Source organism: Vanacampus margaritifer, chromosome 16 (assembly GCF_051991255.1).
Source record: "Vanacampus margaritifer isolate UIUO_Vmar chromosome 16, RoL_Vmar_1.0, whole genome shotgun sequence".
NCBI classification, from domain to species: domain Eukaryota; kingdom Metazoa; phylum Chordata; class Actinopteri; order Syngnathiformes; family Syngnathidae; genus Vanacampus; species Vanacampus margaritifer.
In genome coordinates this window covers 7,707,637-7,731,167 of record NC_135447.1, presented here as the reverse complement: position 1 = coordinate 7,731,167, position 23,531 = coordinate 7,707,637, and the positions used below count along the sequence as shown (strand labels likewise).

Genomic DNA, 23,531 nt, shown 5'->3' with positions numbered 1-23,531 from the left:
GCGATCGTGCTGACGCTCAACGGGCCTGCATGCGCCGCCACGCGCGCACATGCCGCAACCACGACATTGAAACAGACATTGAATGCGCTTTTGAGATTGTTTTGAGTCTATTCTGGAAATGGAAGGTGAAGGTGAGATGAAGGCTCTGTCCTTGAAAAGCAGAGCTGAGATTCAAAAACGACTCTGCGATATAAATGCGATGACGAAAAGTAACGTGCGGTGCGAGTGTGTGACTCGTGAAGCCACGTGAGCAACCTTTGGCTAGCATGATAACAATTGAGATTTGGTAGCCGCGTTTCTACCAAGGAGTACACTTCACTTCGTTATAGTACGTCACTCTACATTTGCGTCGGTGTAAGTTGTGAAGAGTAAAAAAAAATTGTTTTTCCAGAAAAAAAAAAAATTCCAGAAAAAAAACACAACAAAAGTTGTGAAGAGTAAAAAAATAAATAAATACAGACCCATACTGTAACCATACAATAAACTAGAGATAGCTACGCGAGGAGGGCACATGCGCGAAAGCTACGTTTGGCTTCGCTGTTAGCCGGCTACGGCTAACACCTCGCTGTTGGTCAGCTAACGCAGTCCTAGCAACAAACAAAATGGAGTTTGCAAACTTGGACGCCAGACCTGAGAGACAATCTAGCTTAGCATTAGCTAGGATGAGGCTAGTAGGAACATAGATGGATTTAAAGTGGGACCAAAAACAAAACAAAACAGTTTTTGTTTTGCTGGTTAAAGTAAGTTGTTTTAAATTAAAAAGGTTATTTACTGGTGCGTGTGTTGATATGCTGCATCAACACACTAGAAAAGCGCTAGCTAGGATGAGGCTGGTAGCGACCTAGATGGATTTAAAATGAGACTATGATGATGTTTCTCGGCAAAAGTAGATCGAGTAACCAATTTGAGTTGATTCGGTGGATAATATCAATGCGAATAGTAAATGTGAGCTATAATGTCTTAAATCCACAAAGCGTTTTCAGCAAAGAAATTCAGCATTTCAGCATTAACATTCCAACTCTTTGTTGTGAATTTGGGTTTTGTTACTTAGATTATTCTGTTTTCATTCAGCTTGTAACTGTTTTTATTTTGTTGTCTTTTAGTTTTAAGATACAGTGTTTCCTGGGTGTTTTTCTTCACATGGTTTCTCTGTGCCCAGGGATGTTGGGGGATAAAAAATAAATAAAAATGTATTATAGATGTTTTAATTGTTTAGCACCTTGATTTGCATTTGAATGTATGAAAAGTGCGATATAAATAAAGTTTGATTGATTGATAGATGTTGACAGGTAACCAGGTTTCAAGCCATAAAGGTGAAATGTTGAATGTTTATAATTGATTTTGAAAGGTCAATTGAACCTTTAATGTAATTTGATAAAAGAAGAATCTCCTTTAGGACCTCCTTTGCGCTATTTATTTTCAACTAAAATGCACTCTTGAAATTTAGTAGACTAAAACAAAGCGAAGTGCGCATCTCGGCAGCGCGGTGCATTATGGGTAGTCCGGCTGCTACTAACGGGGGAAGCGCTGTTTTGGACCATTTCAACCGTTGGAAAGTTGATGTTTTTTCTATACTCTATTTTAAACATGCATAGCGAGCGTGTTGTTGCTGACCGCTCTCTGCCGAGACGCTACAGTTAAGCTTATTTACGTGCTTAATATTTGGCCGAATGTGTGCACTTTAACTGGAGTTGGAGCGAGGACACAACACGGGGATGTGATAATTCTTCACTGAGGGGGTCAATTGGGGCTAGAAGCAGGTTCTCAAACGACCGTCACTCCGTTAGTTTGGTTACACGTACGTCTGTTCCCTCGGTTTCAGGATATTGACAAAATAAATGTTAAATTTTCCATTTCAGCCTCTTTTACATCCGTTTGGATCTTTCTTTTCTGTCTGGAAATCGGGAAGAGTGAACGGAGGTTTACAAGCGTACACTTCCGTCTTCTCGAGTTTTTTTTTTTTCCCCTATAATCTCCATGCGAACAGTTAAAAATGGCACAAAATGCACCTTTTGTTTTGTCACTTAAGGCTGAAAGATTTTTTTTTTTTGAACGTAAATGCGCACGTCGCTTATTAAGGTTCCTACATTTACAAGGAAAACTAAAAGATAGAACTAAAACGAAATGAAAATGGTTCCAAAGTGAAGTGAAGTGTACATCTTGGCGCCGGTGCGGCCACAGAGCGACACTCGGGCTTTACTGGCTGCTCTGCGATGTGAAGGACGACTGATGCAATGGACACATAGGAAAGAGAGAAGACTGATGAAATGCACAGTAAATAAAATGCAATACCTCTGATGAGATGGCAAGCAGGCCACCTGTTCAATGGTATCCATTTGTAAAAGCTGTCGCAATCAAGGGGCCCTAAAAGTGTACAGTTAGTGCTGCGGTCAGTATGCATTTCAAGGGGAAAGAAAAGTGAATCAGAGCAACTGCAACTTTTTCTGTTTTCAACTGAGATTCAGTTAAATCATCAGCTAAACTAACCTCACTTAAAGTAGACACAGATTCTTCCAAAAAAATTGACATCATTTGGGATATGTTTTTTTTTTTTTTGTGTGCCACGTCCAAATCTGCTAACAAGTTGGTGTGCTTTTATTGACTTTATTTAATGGAATTAGTATTGAAGTTGCACACTCTTGTTTGAATATGTTCACACATTTTAACATAGAAAATAATTTTACATCGCTTGTGTAAGCCATTCTTCACCAAGAAGAAAAAAGACAAAATCAAACTTTAAGCAAACAATTAACTTAAAGGAGGCATATGCAACTTATACATGAATCACAATTTTCCATATTTGTTAACTCTTTGACTGCCAACCGTTTTCAGAAAAGGGATGCTGTGGGTGCCAGCTGATTTAAGCATTTTGACTGATCTTTCAAGGTCCACAGAAAATTTTGTGTTTGGACTATGGAAACACACATACTACCAAATGAAAGATTGAACTCTCATCTTTCATCATCAGCTGGCCAAGCTTTCCTCCACCCGTTTCCCCCCCAAAAAACATAGTTAACGTCTTTTAACGTTTTTGGCAGCCCTCATTTGGATTTTACTAAACGTTATTAAACGTTTTTGGCAGCCAAAGAGTTAAAAAATGTCAGTATAAACCTGACAGTTATACATTAGTAAAACGATCTTTGAAAAACAACAAAAACAAGCAACAACCTCTCTGGCCCTATCTTGAACTACTAATTTGATTTTTTAAGAAATCGAGATGTCAATCATTTGCCGTGAGCTCGCGGGCACACTCAAAAATCGATTGCCAGCGCCCCCCCCCCCGCAGCCTCACGCTGACCTGTTACCTTGAGCTACAGGAGCTTTGTTGAAATTATGGCAAAATAACCACCTCCAGGAATAATAATAATAATAAAAAAAATCTATCCTTTATTTGCAAACAACTGGGCATAAGACTAGCAAACGGCAACAGCTAAGGGATTCAGAAGTATTATTATTTCTGCTCGACAGGTAACTTAATTTTTAACGAAATGTACACTCTATAAACAAAACAAAACTTCAAACCGATAACATTTCGTATTAGAGTTACGCTCTGTTATGAATGTCATGCTACCAACGTAGCAATCTTCATGTAATGTGACGTTAGTGAGGGGGCGTGGCTTAGGTCAGGGAGTCGAGGTGGTGGCTACATTAAGGTAAAAATAAAAAAAATGGAGTGACAATTGGCTATGTTTAAATAATGCCAATTTTTTTGGAACATCCTGTATTTATTAAGGTTATGCTATATTATCATTTTTTTTTACACTGGACAAAGTGCACACTGTTACAATAACACAACCTAATACACACATGATGTAAAGATACTCATATATACAAAAACACATGCACACGCACACACAGGTGATTAGGTATGAGCACATGGCGAGATCATAAACAGCCCAGAATGAGATCATGATGCCGCTTCAGCTAATCAGGCGAGCGTCAGAGTGGCTGCTGACAGGTTGGTGGAAATCACAAGCAAAGAAAGGAGCAGCCCTTTCAGCTGTGATTAGCCGCTGTTATCGCCTCAATCAACTAATTGCGTTCTAATTGTCTTGCATATAAAAACAGTTAAAATCATTACGGCTTCTTTGCGGGCGCTATTTTGATAGTGGCTAAAGGGATTAATAAAAGCAGCCGAGCGTGACTCTGAAGTCGTGCGCGACGCTGATGACGAACGAGGCCCCATCAGCATTCCGCTTTGCTGCCTGATTGGGACGAGATGATTTAATAACGCTGGCATGTTGGGATCATCCACTGGGGAGGCTGGAATCTTGAATTTGGTTGTATTTGCTAACAAAAGGAACAAATATGTATATAGGTATATATGTGTACGCACAATATACAAATATACATAAACGCACAATATATAATTTACGTATAATATCTATGTTAGCATAACAGCTTGAGAAATCATCAAACTGATACTAATTAGCTTGAAATGTGTATGCTAGCACTAGTGATGGGAAAATGAAGCTTCATGAAGCACTTGCGATACTTTTTGACTCCTCAAGATGGCACTCATGATTCAAAGATGCAATGCAAATGTAATCAATTTTTATTGCACTTGCCTTTATTTTTAAACCAAGAGCACCATCTAGAGGAGTCAAAAAGTATCGCAAATGCTTCATGAAGCTTCATTTTGCCATCACTAGCTAGCACCACTACCATCACCTATACTGAAAAAAGTGAAATGATCGATCCATCCGTTCTCTATACAGTTTGTACTCATCAGGATCAGCTGATCATGCTGGAGTTCAATTATTTCTATTTTGTATTTTATATTATTATATAAGTGGAGTTCAGTCCATTTGAAAAGGAAGTTAGAACTTGCACGTTTGCATTCACGGATGGCTACGTGGTTTATTCGGCTGGCTTGTGGGTTCAATTCCCACTCTGTGATGGTGCAAATGTGAGTGCGAACGGTTGCGTGTCTCCTTATGATTGACTGGCGACGAGCTCAGGATGTGCTCCACCTCTCGGCGAAAATGGACGGATGGATCTGCATTTTATGTTGGTGTGTAGCGCATACAAATATTGGCTTGGCTTCTTTAGCTTCTGGCAGTGTTGCTTATTGATTCGATGACCCAATGTCTTTTTGAAAAAATAATAAAGATAAATCAACGGTTCCTAACTGTTGTGTCAAATATGAAAACTGATCTGCTTATTTTACCCATGTTTTAAACTACATTCTAAATATTTGCCACGGAAGCAACAATTGGAAAAGAATACAAACGCTTGATTTCCGTTGGTAAACTCACTGCTGGTAAATCTGCCTTGAAAACGAGCCAGCCTGATCTTTCCTAACAAATATTTTGCTCCCAAAACTGACGCCAGCCGATTATGGCTGATCGCCAGTGGACCTAAAACAATTAATGGAGGTTTTGCTTTGGAAGCAAAAAAAAAAAAAAAAAAAACACGGTTTCCCTTTTTTTGTTTGGATACCATAAAACAATTATTTGTGCTTGTTTTCGGCGCAAATCAAGCGAGGCAGTCTCACACGAACCAAAGACCAGCTCACCCTCCACTTTCTGGTCCATGCAACTCAGTTTAATGATGTGTACTATAAAGTTTGCCTCACTATGTAGTCCTGCAGGACTAATGGGCTCTTCATTATACCACCTCAACCCATATGCTAATGACTTTTTATTCCCACCAAGCAGGTGTTATTTGCATAGCTTGTTCTCCCCCACTCCGTTTAATTGTGTAGAACTATTAAAAACATGCCCCAACAAGCTGAGTGCCAGTCCAGCAGTTCAGCCATGCTTCACCATTCTAGGGCCATAAAACCCAGATGAAATATTCAGTGAGGTTCAAGAGAAGAGAAGCGCCAAGTAAACAAATACTCGGCTGAGCCATTCAGGTCCGGACAGTTAGTGGAACAGGGGCCCATTTACTGGGTCGCTGGGTTGAATAGCAGCAATAATGTAAGAGCCTTTTAATACAAAAATAAATATGAAAGTGACAACTGACTGCTTTGACCATTTATGCAAATGTTAGCTTGCAGGCATCGCTTCAGACTAGACCTCGTTAGTTGGTCCAAATCACTAATTGAGAGTCACTGGGTTGAAAATGTCACTTTGGGTATTTTTTGCAGAGGCGGCTGCCGTGCCCCCAACCCATTTTGCAATTTGGTGTCAAAAACTAGTCTAGCAGATTTTTGTAGATTTAGAAATAGATTTTAGACTCGCAGAAACGGGGTCTAACTTGTGGCGCAGGTGGTGTCATGAAATCTGCGTGGGACAATCCCTCTGAAATATTACAGAAATCATCATCCAGGAATTACAGAAATCATCATCCTAAAAAGATTTTAATAGGCTTGCAAGGCTGTCTAATTGCCCTCACCACGTTTGCAGTCGACTGCATCATCAGCAAGGGGAGATCTTGCAGTTAACCTTTTATAAACTCACTTTGTGCACACTAATCTCATGCACGGACCCCAGCGAGTCAATTTCTGCTTCCGCGATGTACGCCTCCACCTCCCTGATTTTAGTGGGAATGAGGGGGAGCCGCTTTGATAGGATGGGAGTCGGCAGCGTTCCATCCCACAATCGAGCACAACAGGACAAAACGTTCTATTCTATCTGTGCTAGCCTAGCGAAATACAATTACAGTTAGAATGTGCTTTGCACTAGACTTGTGCTGGGCACGAAAACTGATGGATGGCTGTTGAAACGAGATTTTTTAAAATGTTGAATTCTAATCCCGAAGTTTTACGCTATTGTTGAATTATTGAAGTGTTAGAAAATTCTGTCCATTACCCTTATGAAAATATAGTCACCTTAAGGCAGACATTTGGCGGCAAAGTCATCTTACTGCCACTTTAACAGTCGTGCTCTTCTTACATTTATGAGCAGCTAGCAGCGGCTAACTGCTCAGTGAAACAGGAGGTGTGTCAAGCAGCGCCAATTGGACAAGGACACTGATGGAAACGAAACCTGCTTGCTGGTTGGGCTTCTAAAAATAACAGACATTTTGTTTCTACACGCGCAGGGTGAAGTCAGGTAATTGGTGCGACTGCTGAGAAAAATAAACATTAGCATTTGACACACATACAATTCAAAGCTGTGATTTGGTTCACCCCTGATGTGCACACAGGTTATTTAACTGCCACCTAGTTCTTAAAAAAAAAAAAAACACAACACACAACATTTTGTAGTTTACAATAAAATGTGCAGTAAAATGAGTAGACTGTTGAACGCAAGTGACAGCAAAGTGCAGCCAGACGTCCATTAAGTGTCGGTCGAGTACTCACGGTGATGCTGGGGCCGAACCCGGAACCAGGCTGAGGGCTGGCGGCGCTGATGTAGTTGCCCACAGCCGAATCCTGGCTGCTGGGTCCGTAAAGGTCGGCCACGGGCCCGGGGCTGTTGGCGCTGTGGAAGCCTCCGGGCCTTGACGGGTTGCCGCCTGCGTGGGAACACAAGGCGGAGCAGAGCGGCTCAGAATAACTTCACCAAACAATCGTCGGCTAATTACGTTCATTCAGTGCCACTGACGGATAGAAACGTCAAAAATCCCGTTTTGGGCTGGCAGTGAATGACTTTGAAATGAATAGAACTCATCACTGGATTCATGAGAAACTAACTAGTGGCTGATGTTCTTGATTTGGGTTCAATTGACATTAAATGAATTGAGAATCCAGTGTGACGTTCTATGGATGTATTTTAACATGCTGTTAAATCATCAACATCCACTTTGAATCATGCACAAAACAAAGCAAGCACAGAAACTCCCAGCATGCTTAGCAACCCCAGCTATGGTTGCCGTGTCAATTCTAACATGCATAATGAGAAGAAATACTCGTCAACAAGGAGAGTGACGCACGCGCCGTTGGATTGTTTTTATTTTTCCCCATTTGAGTTTATTGCCTCTTTGTTTTATTGCACGAGCTGATCACGACGAGTACCGACTACAAAAACACGGCCATTACTTCTGAAAGCACTTTGAGCCGCGTGTCAACTTGTCAGTCCTCGGCAGTAACTTCACGGCTGAAACGTGCGCCAGGCGAGAGATAGAAGGCATCGGGGGAAATATAAAAGCTTGACCCGCGTTCATTTGCGGGTCCAAACTCAGGGGACCGGAAAAAGAAACACTGTACATGACTTACCACCTTTGCCCTGCAAGTAAGAACAAGTCAGACTAATGAAACGTCTTCCGACGATCTGGACGAATACTAAAGGCTCAGAACCGCGGGACGATAGGAAGGGAAGGAGGGGGAGAAAAAGACAGCCGGGGAGAGAGAAAATATGTGACTCTCTTCACAGCAATCTCCTCTGCTGTCAGCTCCAACATGCCCCTTTGTCTGGCCCTCATTCTTAGATGGCAAAAAGCTGCTTTGTGAAAGAGAAAAAAAAAAAATCCCCACAGAAAAAGCTTGATCTTTTGCTCAGAAAGTCTGTGGAATCTGCTTTACGTCTTTTAGCTGCAGGATATATTGTTAACGTTACATTCACAGTGCAGGCAATATGACTAAATACAATTGGACTTGAAATTGCTCCTGATGAACTGTTAAGCACGTGAAACAGCTCTTATTTTGTCTGCAAACACCCCAAGTCGTCTGCCATCTCATATGAATAATATTCTTCATGCAAAAACTGCATGTGTTCTGTGTATGGCAAAAGGACAGGACCAAGATTATTATAGATTATAAATCATATTTAACATTTTTTGTATGATTGTGATTATTAAAGTATACTCAATACTTTGCTAAAACAGTGGTTTCCAAACTATGGCTGGAGGGCCATTTGTGGCCCGCCATCCACTGGAAAGCGGCCCCGCGGCGTATACTAAACATGACATCTGCGACTGATAAATTGGTTTTATGTACTGTAGAGCTTTTCAAAATATTTAAATGAACTATTTACAATTAAACAAGTAACAGCATTTCTATTTATAGCACTCTGGTGAATAAAAATAAATCATTTATATAAGCCAAAATGGTTTCTCTCACTTTCTGCTCTGTCAAGGTCAAAACTGGGAAAATATCACGTGAATGTTTCCCAAGTTTGCTTAAAAAATGGTGATGTGCAGGGGCTGATATTTTTTGGTGGATTACAAGGTCACAACCACCTAAACTATTAGCGTCATAGAGAAAGCTGTTCAGACATGTCAACAATATGCAATTGCTGGATTGAATGATTTTTAGTGTACATGAAAAATTTAAGTAAAAAAAAAAAATCAGAGGCCCTTGCTTCCTTAAAATTTTCTGGTTGTGGCTCTCGGAGGAAAAAGTTTGGACACTGCTCATTTAAGTATTAACATCTTCATGTTTTGTGTATATTCAGTAAGACGAGAACGCATTAAATGATGGAGAAAAGGGTTTAAACACAACTCTATTTTTTTGCACGCTCACCAAAAACATCCACAAAGTAATTCCGAATATATCCGCACACAACAACGAAATAATTTTCCAAGCAGTTCGACATGTTAAGTTCTAACAAATGTAAATAAGAACGCAAACACATCTTTCAATGAATTAAAGTGCCTCGTTATTGTATAGAATTCTCATGAGTCAGTTTCAAATGTGAAGACTTTCAGTATTTCATATTTTTAGGCACACATCCAGTAAAGAGTCGAGTCTAGTCATGTGATCAAGCTACGTCGATAAAAAAAAAAAAAAAAAAATCAAAAAGAAAAAAAAAAATAATCAAAAAAAAATAATCAAAAAAAATAAATAAATCACAGTGGTTTTGTGCACGTTCCACCTCCACTATCTTCCCTTCAATAAAACTGCATAACTCAATGCAGACACTCCTGTTCATACTGTACAATGTGTCTCGAGGTCTCTGGACCAAAGGACGCTGTGATAAAAAATGTGTTGTGTATAATACGAAGCAGCACAGTTTTCGAACTCCCACCACATCTGCGGAGTTGACCCTACACAGCCTGCCTGCGTTTCTGCTGTTTGCCGAGCTACATTTTGTAGCGAGCGGCTGTAGTAAATGCCAACATCTGCCCGAGGCAGCTGGCTGACGTGCTATTAAAGGAAGCTTTGGACTTGTCCTCCAGCCCGCGAAGGCCACACTTCCCTCCTTGGCTTTCTTCATCCTTTTACTTCGACGAGTGAAGGTGAAGTCACAACTTTGAGTCTTTTGCCAGTAACAAGGCGAGCGAGTGCATTTCGGAGTCTCTGGAGACGTGGCAGCTAAGCGCCACGTGTAGGTCAACGCTGTCACCTACAATGAGACGCAGCAGTCCACTAAATCACATTCTCTTGCTTAACAATAGGCAGTGGTGGGTGGCAAAGCCAGTGAGGACAGAAGCATGGATAGATAGTGGAGGCTAGAGTTGTATATAGAGAGAGTTTGGATAAATCACGCTGTGATTGGTCAACTGCTGGTCACATGACATATGGACGCCATCTTGATACCCTGCTGAAACCGAGTTGGCCAAACTCTCTCTATATACGGCTCTGGTGTAGAGGCTAGTTTACTGTATGACTTTTGGGCTAGTGTTTTATATGGATATCTAAAAATATGCTCCAGCAAAGGAGCTTAAGTCTACAACATATTTACACAATGGAAAATAGCAAATATACGACTCTTGTTCACCTTATGTTAACTCATTTACTGCCATTGACGGCTATAGACGTCAAAAATTCATTTAAACTATTTGTATTAGTTGAACATTTTTTCCCACTTTTGTTAACAAGAGTATGAAAACCTAGAATTTAATTTTTGTACTAGAACAGACATAAAATTTGTGATTAATCGTGAGTTAGCTAGTGAAGTCATGCAATTAATTACGATAAAAAAATGTAATCGCCTGACACCCCAATTTTTTTTATCTTTTCTTTAAAAAAAATATTTAAAAAAAAAAAAATATATATATATATATATGTATGTGTTTTTTTAAGATTTAAAAAATTTAGGGGCATCAGGTGATTCAAATTTGTAATCGAAATTAATTGCATGACTTCACTAGTTAACTCACGATTAATCGCAATTTTTTTATCTGTTCTAAATGTACGAAGAAAAAAATCGAGGTTTTCATACTCTAGTTAACAAAAATGGAAAATAAATGTTAAACTAATAAAAATAGTTCAAATGAATTTTTGACGACTATAGCTGTCAATGGCAGTGAATGAGTTAAAAGGGGAAGTTATGTGATGTGGTGGCCCGGATCCACCCCTTGGGCCTTGAGTTTGACCGCCGTTGTCTTGCCAGCGAAATATTTGTGTGCCGTGTACTTAATGTGAATGTGCTTCTTGGAACAATTTGTGAAAAGTAATGTCTTGCATAATGTTGCTAATCGCTGGTCCAAACAAACACATATTTAAAAAGAAAATCACTTGAAAGAAACATTTTTTTTTTTTTTAACCATTGAGATAAATACGAAATGTGCTGGAGAGTAAAGTGTCATTCATGACATCATCAGTAGTCGTACCGCTCACATGCAAGTGGTGAATTACATTCTGCGCAAGGCCCTTGTGTGCAAGCAGGGGCTGCAATACATCGACTCAAAAATAACAGACAATCGAAAAAAAGTTAAGAACAAAAAAGGGAACATGCATTTTCTCAGCAAGACAGGCTGACTTTTTTTTTTCTTCTTTAAATGGGGCAGGGGGGGATTTTTTTCATTGACAAGCACAGGAGAAAATGAAAAACAAAACCAAACAATGCAGAAAGTGAAAGATCTGCCATCTGCATGGAGTGATGTCATGAATCAAAGTGAAAAGTCCGAAAAAAAAAAAAGGTTAAGACAGATACGCGTATACAAACCTGGGTTCTTAAACTGATCCGGGCTGTGTAGGTGCTGGAGGGGGGAGTTGCAGGCGGAGGTGGCATGCTCACTGTGTAGCATCTGAGCCGCCTGGGGCCCCAGGGAGCCATAGTCAGCAAAGGAGCAGGGCCCCCCCCTTTGGTCACCGGGTGTAGAGTAAAACCCATAATCGGGGAGGCCTGAGAGATACAGTAAAGGTGGGGAGGGGGAGGGGGACTCCATCATTGTGGAAAATCAACTTTGTCATTGTCAAAGTCAATGTCCAGATTGTCAAGCAGAGCTTCTCCTTGTGTTTGTCAATAACGCCCCCCCCCCCCCCCCCCCCTACTCGCCGCAGCCCACGTTTGACACGCTCAGCCGCATCCTAAACGTCTCCGCGATTATTCCTCTCCAAACCCCGGCATTTATTTTTTTATTTATTTGTATTTTTTTTTCTTCTCTCTCACAGAATTGACCAATGTGTGTTTTTGTGCGATCATTACGGAGCGAGATGAAACTGAGGAATCATTAAAACACAGGTCAATACATTCTCATTTCAAACGGACAATTCTCTGTTGACATACCTGAAGGAAGCCGGAATGAAAGAAACACAAAGCGCACCAATCAATAATTAATTTAATGGCTCCTTTTTGACCGGCGAGCTGGAGATGATAAGGTAGCGGGTGTGAATGAGATACAAATATGTTCTCGATGTGATCCAAACGTGTCCCCCCGCCCCCCCTCCTTCTAATAACGCTCCCTCTGACACGGACGGTGGATTATCAACAGTTTAGAAAACGTCATTCAGCAGTAAGTCGTGCTGACATTTATTGCATGTCCTCTTAATCGGAGACAAGCCGCTGGTGGGAAGAGGGGCAATTAAAGCCGACGTCCTCCTCACGCCTCTTTAAGATAGCCGCCTTAATCTACTCAGGAGGGACTCAGCCCGGTGACACCGACTTCTCCCTCCGCCGCACCTCCCACCCTCGCCGCTCGTGTTTGTGTTTTTATTTGGCCCGCGGAGCAAACAGCCATTCAAAGCCACTTCACCTCAACCCACTCGGAATGATAAAGTCCACTTGTGGCAAATGGAAGGCGCGCGGCGGCCATGTTCCTCCCGCCAGGGCTTTCTAGCACTCTGATCTCGCCACTTGCGGGGCTTGTCGGCCCACTCGTCAAATTATAGGATCCGAATGCGGCAGGCTTCCCACGTACGTCACATAACGCCTGACACATTGAACAAAGCTCAAGAGCCGATCATTACATTTAGTTCACTTAGAAAAAATGTCACAGAAAATTGATTGGCCCGGCTAATGAAGGGAAACTGGATCAATGGAGTCATTTTGATGGAGGGTGAAAATATTTGACAATTGGACTAACTATGTTAGTGGGAATAAATGTGGAATACCAAATGTCTCCTTTTCACAAAGTTGATCTTCCTACATTGTTCATCACTACTGATGCAGACTAAAATACACTTTTGTCAAAATGGCTGCTATGAAAAAAAGGGCATTCAAAAGATTATTAATCCAAATCTAATCAAGTAAAACAGTGTAAGGGGTTTCTTTTCTACTTTCAAGGTACGCCAAGCATTTAACAAGAACCAGCAACTTGATCAAGGACACTTTGACATGATCACAAAGGATGGCAATCGAACCCACAACCTTCTGGTGTGGAGACAACCACGCTGATCCCTGAATTCCCTGAAACATGCCGCGCTGACGGGCTGAGCAGAATCGGAATCAGAATCTGATTTATTGGCCAAGTTTGATAAAACAAAATAATTCCCCGGTCACAACCCGTCCAAAAAAACACGAAAATTAACAATGACTAGGACAGCGAAACAGAACGAGAAGCCTGGCAACTCGCTACTTAGCAAGTTTTGTGAACTTATTTCTTCTTATTAAAATAATTACAGTGTTACTTGTAACTCGGAAACGAAACGGCGTCTTTGTTCATGTTTTTTTTGGGCAATTGACTATAATGTGAAGAAAGTCGAGTTGAAGTTGATTAATCGGTGACTTCATTGATATTTTCTCAGTACAACCGTTCTTGCACCACGGTCCAGTTTCACATAAATATATACAGTAATTTGATAGAATGGTACTGAAATCAAATCAAATCAAATAATTGATTATGATGAAAAACAATTAAAAACACATTCCTGCAGTATGCTGAATGCGGTTGTTTTGAATTTTCTCTCATCTTGTGCTCCATCGCATTAGCATGCTATGAAAGGGGCCATCGTAGACCGGCTCCAAAACAATGAAGCATTCTTCTTGTCATTTGTGCTTTTATTGTATTTGAGGATAGACTAGCATATATTTTTTTGGGCAAGTTACTGGTCTAATTTGTGGTTGAATATTTCCACACACCTAGCATAGCATAGCACCTATGCTGTATTGTAACTAGCATTACGAAACAATATGGTAAAGTGACACAAAGTAACCCTAAGACTTCTATTATGTATAAAACTCTTGTTAGCATACAGTTGTTATTCACTCATTATTGGGCTTAACATTGAGAAAAGTGAGCTTTACTTCTTACTTACTTTACTTGTTCATCACTGCTAGCGCTGTGACTTGTGGCGATGCTATTAGATTCTGCAACCGGTTTTGTTTTTGTACTCTCGGGTCTGTGTCGATGTGTAAAGACTGCGTCGCTCTGTTGAATAAACATTTTATTGCTATACAAACAGTTGGGTTGAAAGTTCTCTGTAAACTGGCCCATTAGAAAACAATACGGCAAAAACACGCGATTAGCTAGCGATTAGCCGACTAATCAGTCCAACGCCCCCCCACATGTGCACAAGCTGAAAGTTTAGATACATTTTCTCACGCTGTTCAATCAGAATGCGATTTTATGTATACTAAAAGTTCAACAAAACAATCACATTCTCATATTGTCATCTTAAACGAATGTCGTTGAACATCTGAAGCACTGCGGCAAATGTGGCGGAACCCAAATGCAATGAACCCCCCGGATACATTACAAATAACGATGTGGCGCGTATTGTATGCTTTAAGGTTTTTCAATCCCAAAAATAAATTGCTTGTAAAAATATTTGGAGAAAATGCATAGGCTATAGTTGCACTGAGCAAAGGCTAAAGTGGCCTTTTATGGCAGCTGGACAAAAGTGCTTCACCGACACTCATGCACAAACATGCCGGCCCGTTCTCGGAGCCATATATTTTCATCAGCGGCTATCTGATCCGTTATGCGGGACGAGACTGGGCAGATTGCGCCCACAGCTGCATAAGTATCACCGATCATATCAGGAAGCCGCGGACCGTCCCATTATTAATATTCACACAATCTATCCAGAACAATGGGCCTTTCTTAGCCTCCTTTTTTTTTTCAGTGGCCACTAATTGGATGTAATTACTCATCTACCAAACAAACGAGCGTGCTGAGGTTGCCTTGGAGACTAGATCAGGGGACCCAGCAGTGCGAATCATTCACAGGGCTTCATTTATACTGATAATTATCTCCCCCCCCCCCCCACCCCCGCCGCAACTTTCCCTCCTGCCCTCAGCGACCAAAGCTGGCTGAGAGGCGACGTGGGAGGGGGGAGGGTCCTGCAGTCATCTGTTTCTGACATCATCAGGGTGGCGCTCTCCGAGTGGATAAATGTCCTGCTCCGCTTGCCACTTTGCCAGGTGACTGCCTTTAAGGAGGAATCATCAACCTTGAAAGCACTGCGGCCCTTTTTGTTCCTCACTAGTAGGAACATGAAACTAATCACACTGATGATAAAATACAACATCATATATACGACCGCCGCTTTCTCCAAACACTCCACGGAGTTGGGTTTTAAAGGCGACATCGGCAGCCCGCTTCGGAGCTGCTTGCGCTCTCAAAACTGATTGACGGGCCTCTTAAGGCCAACACCGCAACCTGTACTTGTAATTTGGCCGCATACCGCCGCAATCAGCGCTGATTGCAAAGTCATCGCAAAGTTACATTTTGACCACAGATTTTTTTCTTTCTTTGTGCACTTAAACGGCTCAATCTGAGGAATAATATTATACAAACTTTGATTGATATCCACTCAGCGACTACATTAGGTACACCTGCAAAATGAGATGCCATACAAGAGTAGCAACAAACACTTTTCTTGCCCCACTGAAAGGTTTAAGAATATGCTTATTATTGTGCAGCATTGAGGTAAGTACAGTAATTCCTGGACTATAAGAGCTAAATTTGGGGAATACTCAAGTTTATTACACATATAAGCCGCACCCGACTGTAAGCCGCAGGTGTTTTAACGTTACCGCACAAAACACACCAAAAGTGCATGTATGATATTAATTGACAAAGACAAAAACAAAAGTGTGATAATTGTTAGTTTTAGTTAGTTTTATATACCGGTATGTAATTACTTAGTTACTTCTCACTTTTTAAAAACACACTTTCGATTTAACTCATTTACTGCCATTGACGGCAACAATTAATTTGAACTATTTCTATTTGTTTCACATTTTTTTGAGTGTGATAACCTATAATTTTTTTTATTATATAAAATTTGTGATTAATCGTGAGTTAACTATTGAAGTCATGCGATTAATTACAATAAAAAAAAATAATCGTCTGACGCCCCTAATTTTTAATAATCTTTTCTTTTTCATCAGGCGATTATTTTTTTTTATTTTTTTTTTAATTAATCACGACTTCACTAGTTAACTCAAGATTAATCACAATTTTTTATATCTGTTCTAAATGTACAATACATTTTTTTCTAGGTTTTCATACTCTTTTTAACAAAAGTGGAAAAAATGTGAACCTAATAGAAATAGTTCAAATAATTTTTTGACGTGTATAGCCATCAACGGCAGTGAATGAGTTAATTTAATTAATGAACATGTTCTTTCAATTATAGTTTTAGTTCTTTTGTTAAATTGAACAACAACATTGGCATTACCCCGTTTCCATTTATACTACTAAAAAAGAGCCACGTCGTCCTGCAAATAGATCAGCTTTGCGTTCAGTTAAAGTGACTCAAATTTCACACTGAGTAAGAAATTTCTTTAAAAAAAAAAGAAAAATATTTACATGCAGAGTTGATGGGTTTGCGCAGAGGTTCACCTGCAAGCTGATGCTCGTGACTATTGAACAGCTCTGCTCATTTCCACAAGCAGCCCTTCTTGGCGCACTCACTCCTCCGCCTTTGTCACAGTGCCAGTTAGATTCCTTGGTGGCCATCAAACCACATCGCCCTACAGAAGATGTCAATAAACCTGACATGCTGCTTCTCAAATTAGCATTGTATTGTCGGGCTCCCGTAATTAGCTTTTCCATTTTCACCAATGTCATTTAAAAAGCGAGCGATATAAACTAACAGCTCTTTTTGCCGTCTTGCCTTGCTTTCACTTTCCATTTGAAACAATCTTTTCTGAACCAACGGCTGACTAATTAACAGCACTAGACAGCCTTTTCAGAGAGCACAGACATTTCATAAATAATACATATTTAATGTCTTGTCATTTTGTGTTCAGAGAAGCTTGGCTAATGAATTTTAACAGATGATTTCTTCTTGCATTTACTCACTCATACTCATGCCTGTCTTTTGTTACTGGCCATTTTATACCTTTTCTCTTTTCTTTGCATTATTTTCCCAGCAATGAGCAAACTCATCAGTGCACCTGACTAATATTTAGTGGAAGGGGAAGTTTTAGAGGGAGAAGGGAACATACACGCACACATATACACATATACACACACATTATATATATATATATATATATATATATATATATATATGCTTCCCACACAGGCACCACTAAACTGATTGTATAACGAAGAGTCAAGTTGTCTGAGATATGTTCTGGTTGGGACGGAGAAAGCAAACCGAAAGGGGACAGCCCTGAGCCTCAGCCTCAAAATAGGCAAAACATTTTTCTTCATGTTTATATGAGCTCATTCATTAGGGATGCAATTTCAGATTCTTTGAAGAAAATGGATCGATGGACAGTTCAATTGCGACTTTTGAAGTTGTGTTATCTGCATGTGTGCACCACACTGCCCCTTAGAGGCCAAGGCATGCATAGCAGCAACACTCAAAAACAACACGCAACAGTGTAATGACAAAACAATCATGCAATGAATAGAATTTGTTGCCCACACTTAATTTGTTGCCCATACTTAATTATCAAATGTTATTGATCTTATTAATTGTTCTTATTAATCTGTTGTTACGGCCCTAAACTTTTTTTCTTTAAAATTGCATCTTCTAGATCCTAATCGGCCACAAGAGGAAAAGGTTATTCTTGTAACCAAACCTTGCAAACTAACTAAAACTACAATTGATAAAAACATTTTTGTCAATGAAATAAATTAACTCATTTGCTCCCAAAAACGTATAAATATGTTCTATTTAGTGTTTCAAATACGTATTTATATGTTTTTTTTAATGATTATTATTTTAGCTAGAGCATACAGAAGGCTTTGATGCAGCCTCTTAACTGCACAGAACGGTTGACGCAATGGTAGTTATTTTAAAAAGGTCCAGCAGGTGGCAGCAGAGTTAAGAGATCAACCAGGGCCATGTTGCAAACAAGCTGATTTACTTACAGTTCTAAACAGATTTGTGAATAATGATGAAACTTAGCTATATTCTAAGTTTAATTACTGTAAAACTGAAACAAATAGAAATGTACTTTCTTTCCTGCTGAAAGAAGAGACTCTAATCTTTCTTTTGGTAGGTTCCGTGGGCTTTGCAAAATCAGTCAAAATCCAGTAAAACAGCCAGGAGCGAAGGGGATTGCTTCAGTGAAAATGGCTGTGAGTCAATGGGCTAAAAGAGTGCTTTGAAAAAATTATAACTAACTAGAGCTACACTTTACATTTATAAAACTAGCTAAAACTAACAATACCAAAAATGTCTTTTTTTTTTTTTTTGCCTTGAGCGTTCGGGGTTTTCAATTTTGCATTAGACAAGTAGTTCATATATATTAAATGACAGCAATACAAAAACATAATTTTTTTTTTAAAAAATCACATTAACTAATCAGAGTTTGCCAAAGTTTCAGAATGTACAGTATAATTTGTACACTACAATGTGAAGACAAGCCCTGTCTGTGTTTAGCATGCAAATTCATTGGCTTATCTTCTTTGGCACTAGAGCATGTCTTTGCTTGTTGAGTTCAAAGTTGGTAAGATATTGTGCCGGCTTCCAACTAAATGAATTATGGAAGAATGACAACAGTTGTTTAGTATTGAACGTCTGTCCAAGATCAAACCAACTTCGCCTCAGTCAGCTAATTAACTGCTGTTAATTTCGAGCAACTGCAGGGGCTTTTGTGTTTATCAACTGTAGGGGGAGCAAGGGAGCAGGAAAAAAAAAACCCTCTCCTCACTGTTGCATGAAGCCTTCAATCATGCTTTCTTTAAAGCGAGTGTTATGTATGCACACCCTGGAGGGCAAAGCCGCGATGTCCCCGAAGGGATGCGCCTGTAACCTCCGAGCATCTGCTCCCCGCAGCTGCCGGAGCCAACACTTTCGTGGCAAAAGCGCAAAGGGACATTTTGCCCTCTTCTGAACTTTTCCTGGGCCTTCGACAAAAACCTAAGCGCGATGGTCTTACTATGCCTGGTCCTGTTAAACCCTGCAGCAAATACACGTAGTGCGCTTCTGGCACCCGGGGGTCGAGCTCTGCGGATTAACGTGTGGGACAAACGGACCCCAGATTGATTGAGGCCAGAACACGCAGCACACATCGGTGTTCTCCCGGGCGCCGTGGAAGATCACTAAATTATTTGGTAGGAAATTGATGAAGACCTTCTTTCGGAAATGACTGTCACATAAGTTCTCCGCTTTTCATGTGATGAAAAAGTGGAAAGGAGAGGAGGCGGAATGCGTAATAAAAACAAACAAAAAAAGAGCCTGTAACAAAGAAGATGAATCTTGATTTAACATAGCATAAACGGTTCTACAGTATACGATGCTTTGCTATTCCTGCACTGGCAACCGCAGTCTCACTGGAGTTACTGTACGTAGCGAGCTCTGACACCGAAATGGCACTTTGTGAACACTGGAGGTGAAGCCGAGATCTGAGCCGACATTTGAGCTTACTAGGAAGCTCCGAGGGGATCAGGAAAACACTTAACAAAGCAGCCTGGGACCCGTCGGAACCTTCTTCATTCTTTGTATTTTTGCTCTGCTTTTGTCTGTCGATGCCAAAAGCGCAGGCTATTTCTGCAACTTTCATGAATAACAAACAAAACAAACCCGAAGCTGAAACCGTGCTCATATTTCAGTAGCTGGGGTTCTAATAAATGCGTTGGGGAATATTTTTCTATGTATGCATCAATATGCGACTTGGTTAAATGTCAAACATTAGCGTTTCTCAAGCGCGTGATTCAACAATCCTCAAAATGTTGGCTATGACAGCATTGGTGAACAGCAGCAACACATTACAGTGCAACAGTTTCCTTACTGGATATATGGCCATCGTGGCCTACTCAGAAACAAACAAGTAGTGGTGGCAAATATCAATAATATTGATAATACAATATAATATAGTGACATGAAAGTCCATCAATCCATCAATGACAGACGCCATTTTTGTCGACAAAGGATGGGAAACTTGAAATTTGACCGAACAAGCATTGACGGAAGTGTTTTTTTTTCATCTGCCAAGGTAATCGTCAATAACCGGGTCAGTACCGACTGACGAATGCCCGTTTTGTTGACAAATAACGGATGACGGGAAACTTCAAAAAATTGAAGGAATAAACATTGACAGAATTGGCTTTTCGTCTGTCTGTGTATTCGTCAATAACCGGGTCAGTATCGACTGACCGACTCCCATTTCGCTGACGACTGAAGCTTGGTATGCTTGATGTGTCCGTCAGGCTCCATGTGGCAAAATGGCGTCATTTTAAAAACCATGCTCCCTCCGCGCATCGTCCACATTGCCCACATTTCCCGCACTCTGCGCCTACGAGAATTTGTAATCTACGGACGTATATAGTGTAGAATTCTTGTATTTCCTTTATAGGTTCTGTAGTTTCCAATGGTCTGGGGGGGCCATGAAGGCAACAGGAATGAGGATGAGCACAGAGAGTAGCCATCTTGTGTTGCCTCTGCCAATAAACTAAGCTAAGAGAGGAAGGAGGAGACGAAGAAAAAAATGTAAGAAAATCTCAAGTTTGTTTAACAACGATGGAAACATGGTTAAAAAGAAAATTGATTGTTTGATGGGTTGATGATTATAATGGGCTTATCGGCTTGAAATTGTGACGGATTAACAATGACGAACGAAGAATGATGAATGATGGACTGTCAAAATCCATCGTGCGCGCCCACCTTTGGTCACGTTGGTATTGACATCAATCGATATCATTGTCGTGAGGCTGACACTTGAATTACTGTTTCTCTCCTGTATGCATTTCTGTCGCTTTATTTTGAAGTTGTGCCACCAATCATGTGACTCAATGACGCCGGGTCAACAAACACGAAGCCTCAACTAGCGTCACCTGGCCAGCATCATACACAAAAACAGGTAGTAGCCTACAGAAAGCGGACCTGAAGGATGGCAAAGAGAAAGAGGAATACGGTGTCGCTACATTTTCATCTTAACATTCACTCAAAACATTTCAGAAATGACCATCAATACCAAATCTCGCAGTATCGCACAACGCAAAAAATTCTTTAAGTGAGACAAGAAACACCTTCGAGAGGCTACAAACAGCTCCAGCTGCCTACAGTTTGACCCTCTTTGAAATCTGTGTTAAAAACTACAGGGGACTTTTCTTGTTTTGATCCGTAACTATTGTCTCTAGGGCAAGGCTGCCGCGAGCAGTTCAAATACACCTTGTCACCACCAATGTTCTTCCAAAGAGAGGTGAAGTGAGCACGCTGTCATTTTGTCTGCTGAGCATCGGGTCAAGTGGCCGATGTCACGGACAGAAAATATTGTCAATGTCCTCCCAGCAATATTGATGTGTCACTTAACAATCTACAAACAAACGCGATACGACACATTGTTACATTACTTTCGATGGGTATGTCTGTCTGAGTGTTTACATCTGGTTTGGTTTTGGACGGTGTGAGCAGATGATCTCGGGTCCAAAGCGATGTTTCCAACAAGTAAACCACAAGGATTAGAATGGTGTTCATCTTAACTCATTCACTGCCATTGACGGCTATAGACGTCAAAAATTCATTTGAAATATTTCTATTAGTTAATTTTTTTTTCCCACTTTTGTTAACAAGAGTATGAAAATCTAGAATTTTTTGGGGGAAATACAGATATAAAATGTGTGATTAATCGTGATTAAACGCGACTTAAAGATTATCAAAAATTCGGGGCGTCAGACGATTCAATTTTTTTTTTATCGTAATTAATCGCATGACTTCACTAGTTAACTCACAATTAATCAAACATTTTATATCTGTTCTAAATGTACAATAAAAAAAAAGGTTTTCATTCTCTTGTTAACAAAAGTAGAAAAAAAGTTAAAACTAATAGAAATAGTTCTGAGTCTATAGCTGTCAATGGCAGTGAATGAGTTAAAAGGTAACACCAAAACTTGCACATAATTGTAAATAACACGTTTAATAAAATTGAAATACTTAATCTTGGTCAAGTTTTTTTGTCTTTTCAAAAATAACTGTGCGATGCTGTGTTTTTCAACTTTTTCCTTTACGGCAAAATATTGAACAGTGTTGTAATTTCATTCACGCCTCATATTGAATTGAGTGGTGGAAGACATTTGATGCGCTTCCTCATTTTGGATGCAACCTGTTTTCAAGATTATGTACAAATGAAACCACCACGTTGCAAATCTGCTCTTCTCAATCCAAATATTTTTTCTTTTTTACACACCAAATCGTCTTTGCCTTAGATTCCGTCTGATTCGTTTTTTCGATATAAATCCCAGTAACCGGAATCTGCTTGGTGGTAACAGGCCTTAAGTGGACTGGACTGCTCTGAATGTGGTGCTCTGTGAGAGCTGTAGGTGGAGTCAAAGCGCAAAGAATCCCACAGTATGCCACAGTAAGACATTTGTGTCATTTTGTCAAACTTTGAGGCAAAACAGAAAAGCAAGGCCACAATAACAACTTCTGTCCTTTTGGGAGCAATATTATTACAAATGGGCGCATCTGTTGGTAGAGGTCATGCTGAGTCACTGTGTCTCTAAAAAGAAGAGACACCTGGATATCGTCACCCTCCTAAAATAATGGTTTGGCATTTTTCTGTTTTTTCAGAAAAGACGAAAAAATGAACCAAGTACTGATTATATGTATTAATAATTTCATTTCAAGGGTAGGATTGAATGATTTGTTTAACCACGGATTTAGACGATTTTAGCAGATTAACAAATTAACTGTTGTTGCCAATTTCGTCCACTGCAAGGCGCAGAGACGGCTACTTAACTCATTCAAATCCAAAAACGTGTAAATACGTTTTTTAAATACGTCGTCCTTCACTCCCCAAAAATGTATTTTAAGTTTTAATGTTTTTTTTTTTTTGTTTAATGCAAGAGTATACAGAAGGCTTTGACACAGTTTCTGACATGAAGAGGTGGCTTAAATCAATGGTAGTTATTAAAAAAAATAGCCAGCAGGTGGCAGCAAAGTATAAGAGAGCACAGCGTTTTCACCAGGAATGTGAATAATGATGAAACTTAGCTATATTCTAATGCTAATTGCTGCAAAACGGAAACATATACAAATATACTTTTTTTTCCTGAAAAAAGAAGAGACTCTAAACTTTCTTTTGGTAGGTTCCATGTTTTTATAGTAATAGAACATAATATTATCTGGGCCTTGCAAAATCAGTCCAAATCCAGTAAAACAGCTGGGAGCGAAGGGGGTTTGCTTCAGT

At 40.0% G+C, this 23,531-nt stretch overlaps 1 protein-coding gene across 11 annotated transcripts in view; it reads right to left on the bottom strand.

Moving 5' to 3' along the window:
* LOC144035817 (RNA-binding protein Musashi homolog 2) overlaps positions 1-23,531 on the bottom strand; it is a 283,481-nt gene that overhangs the window by 5,515 nt on the left and 254,435 nt on the right. For 4 of the 11 annotated variants that reach the window (XM_077545792.1, XM_077545793.1, XM_077545797.1 and 1 more), the window contains 3 exons: positions 11,721-11,900; positions 7,253-7,407; positions 2,293-2,364 (listed from right to left, as the gene is read on the bottom strand). In XM_077545792.1, coding sequence (XP_077401918.1) covers positions 2,323-2,364; positions 7,253-7,407; positions 11,721-11,900 — 377 coding nt within the window. In that variant the 3' untranslated portion in view covers positions 2,293-2,322. Of the gene's footprint in view, positions 1-2,292; positions 2,365-6,935; positions 6,939-7,252; positions 7,408-11,720; positions 11,901-23,531 lie in introns of all 11 variants that reach the window. The other 7 variants (XM_077545794.1, XM_077545798.1, XM_077545803.1 and 4 more) reach the window with 3 other exon arrangements.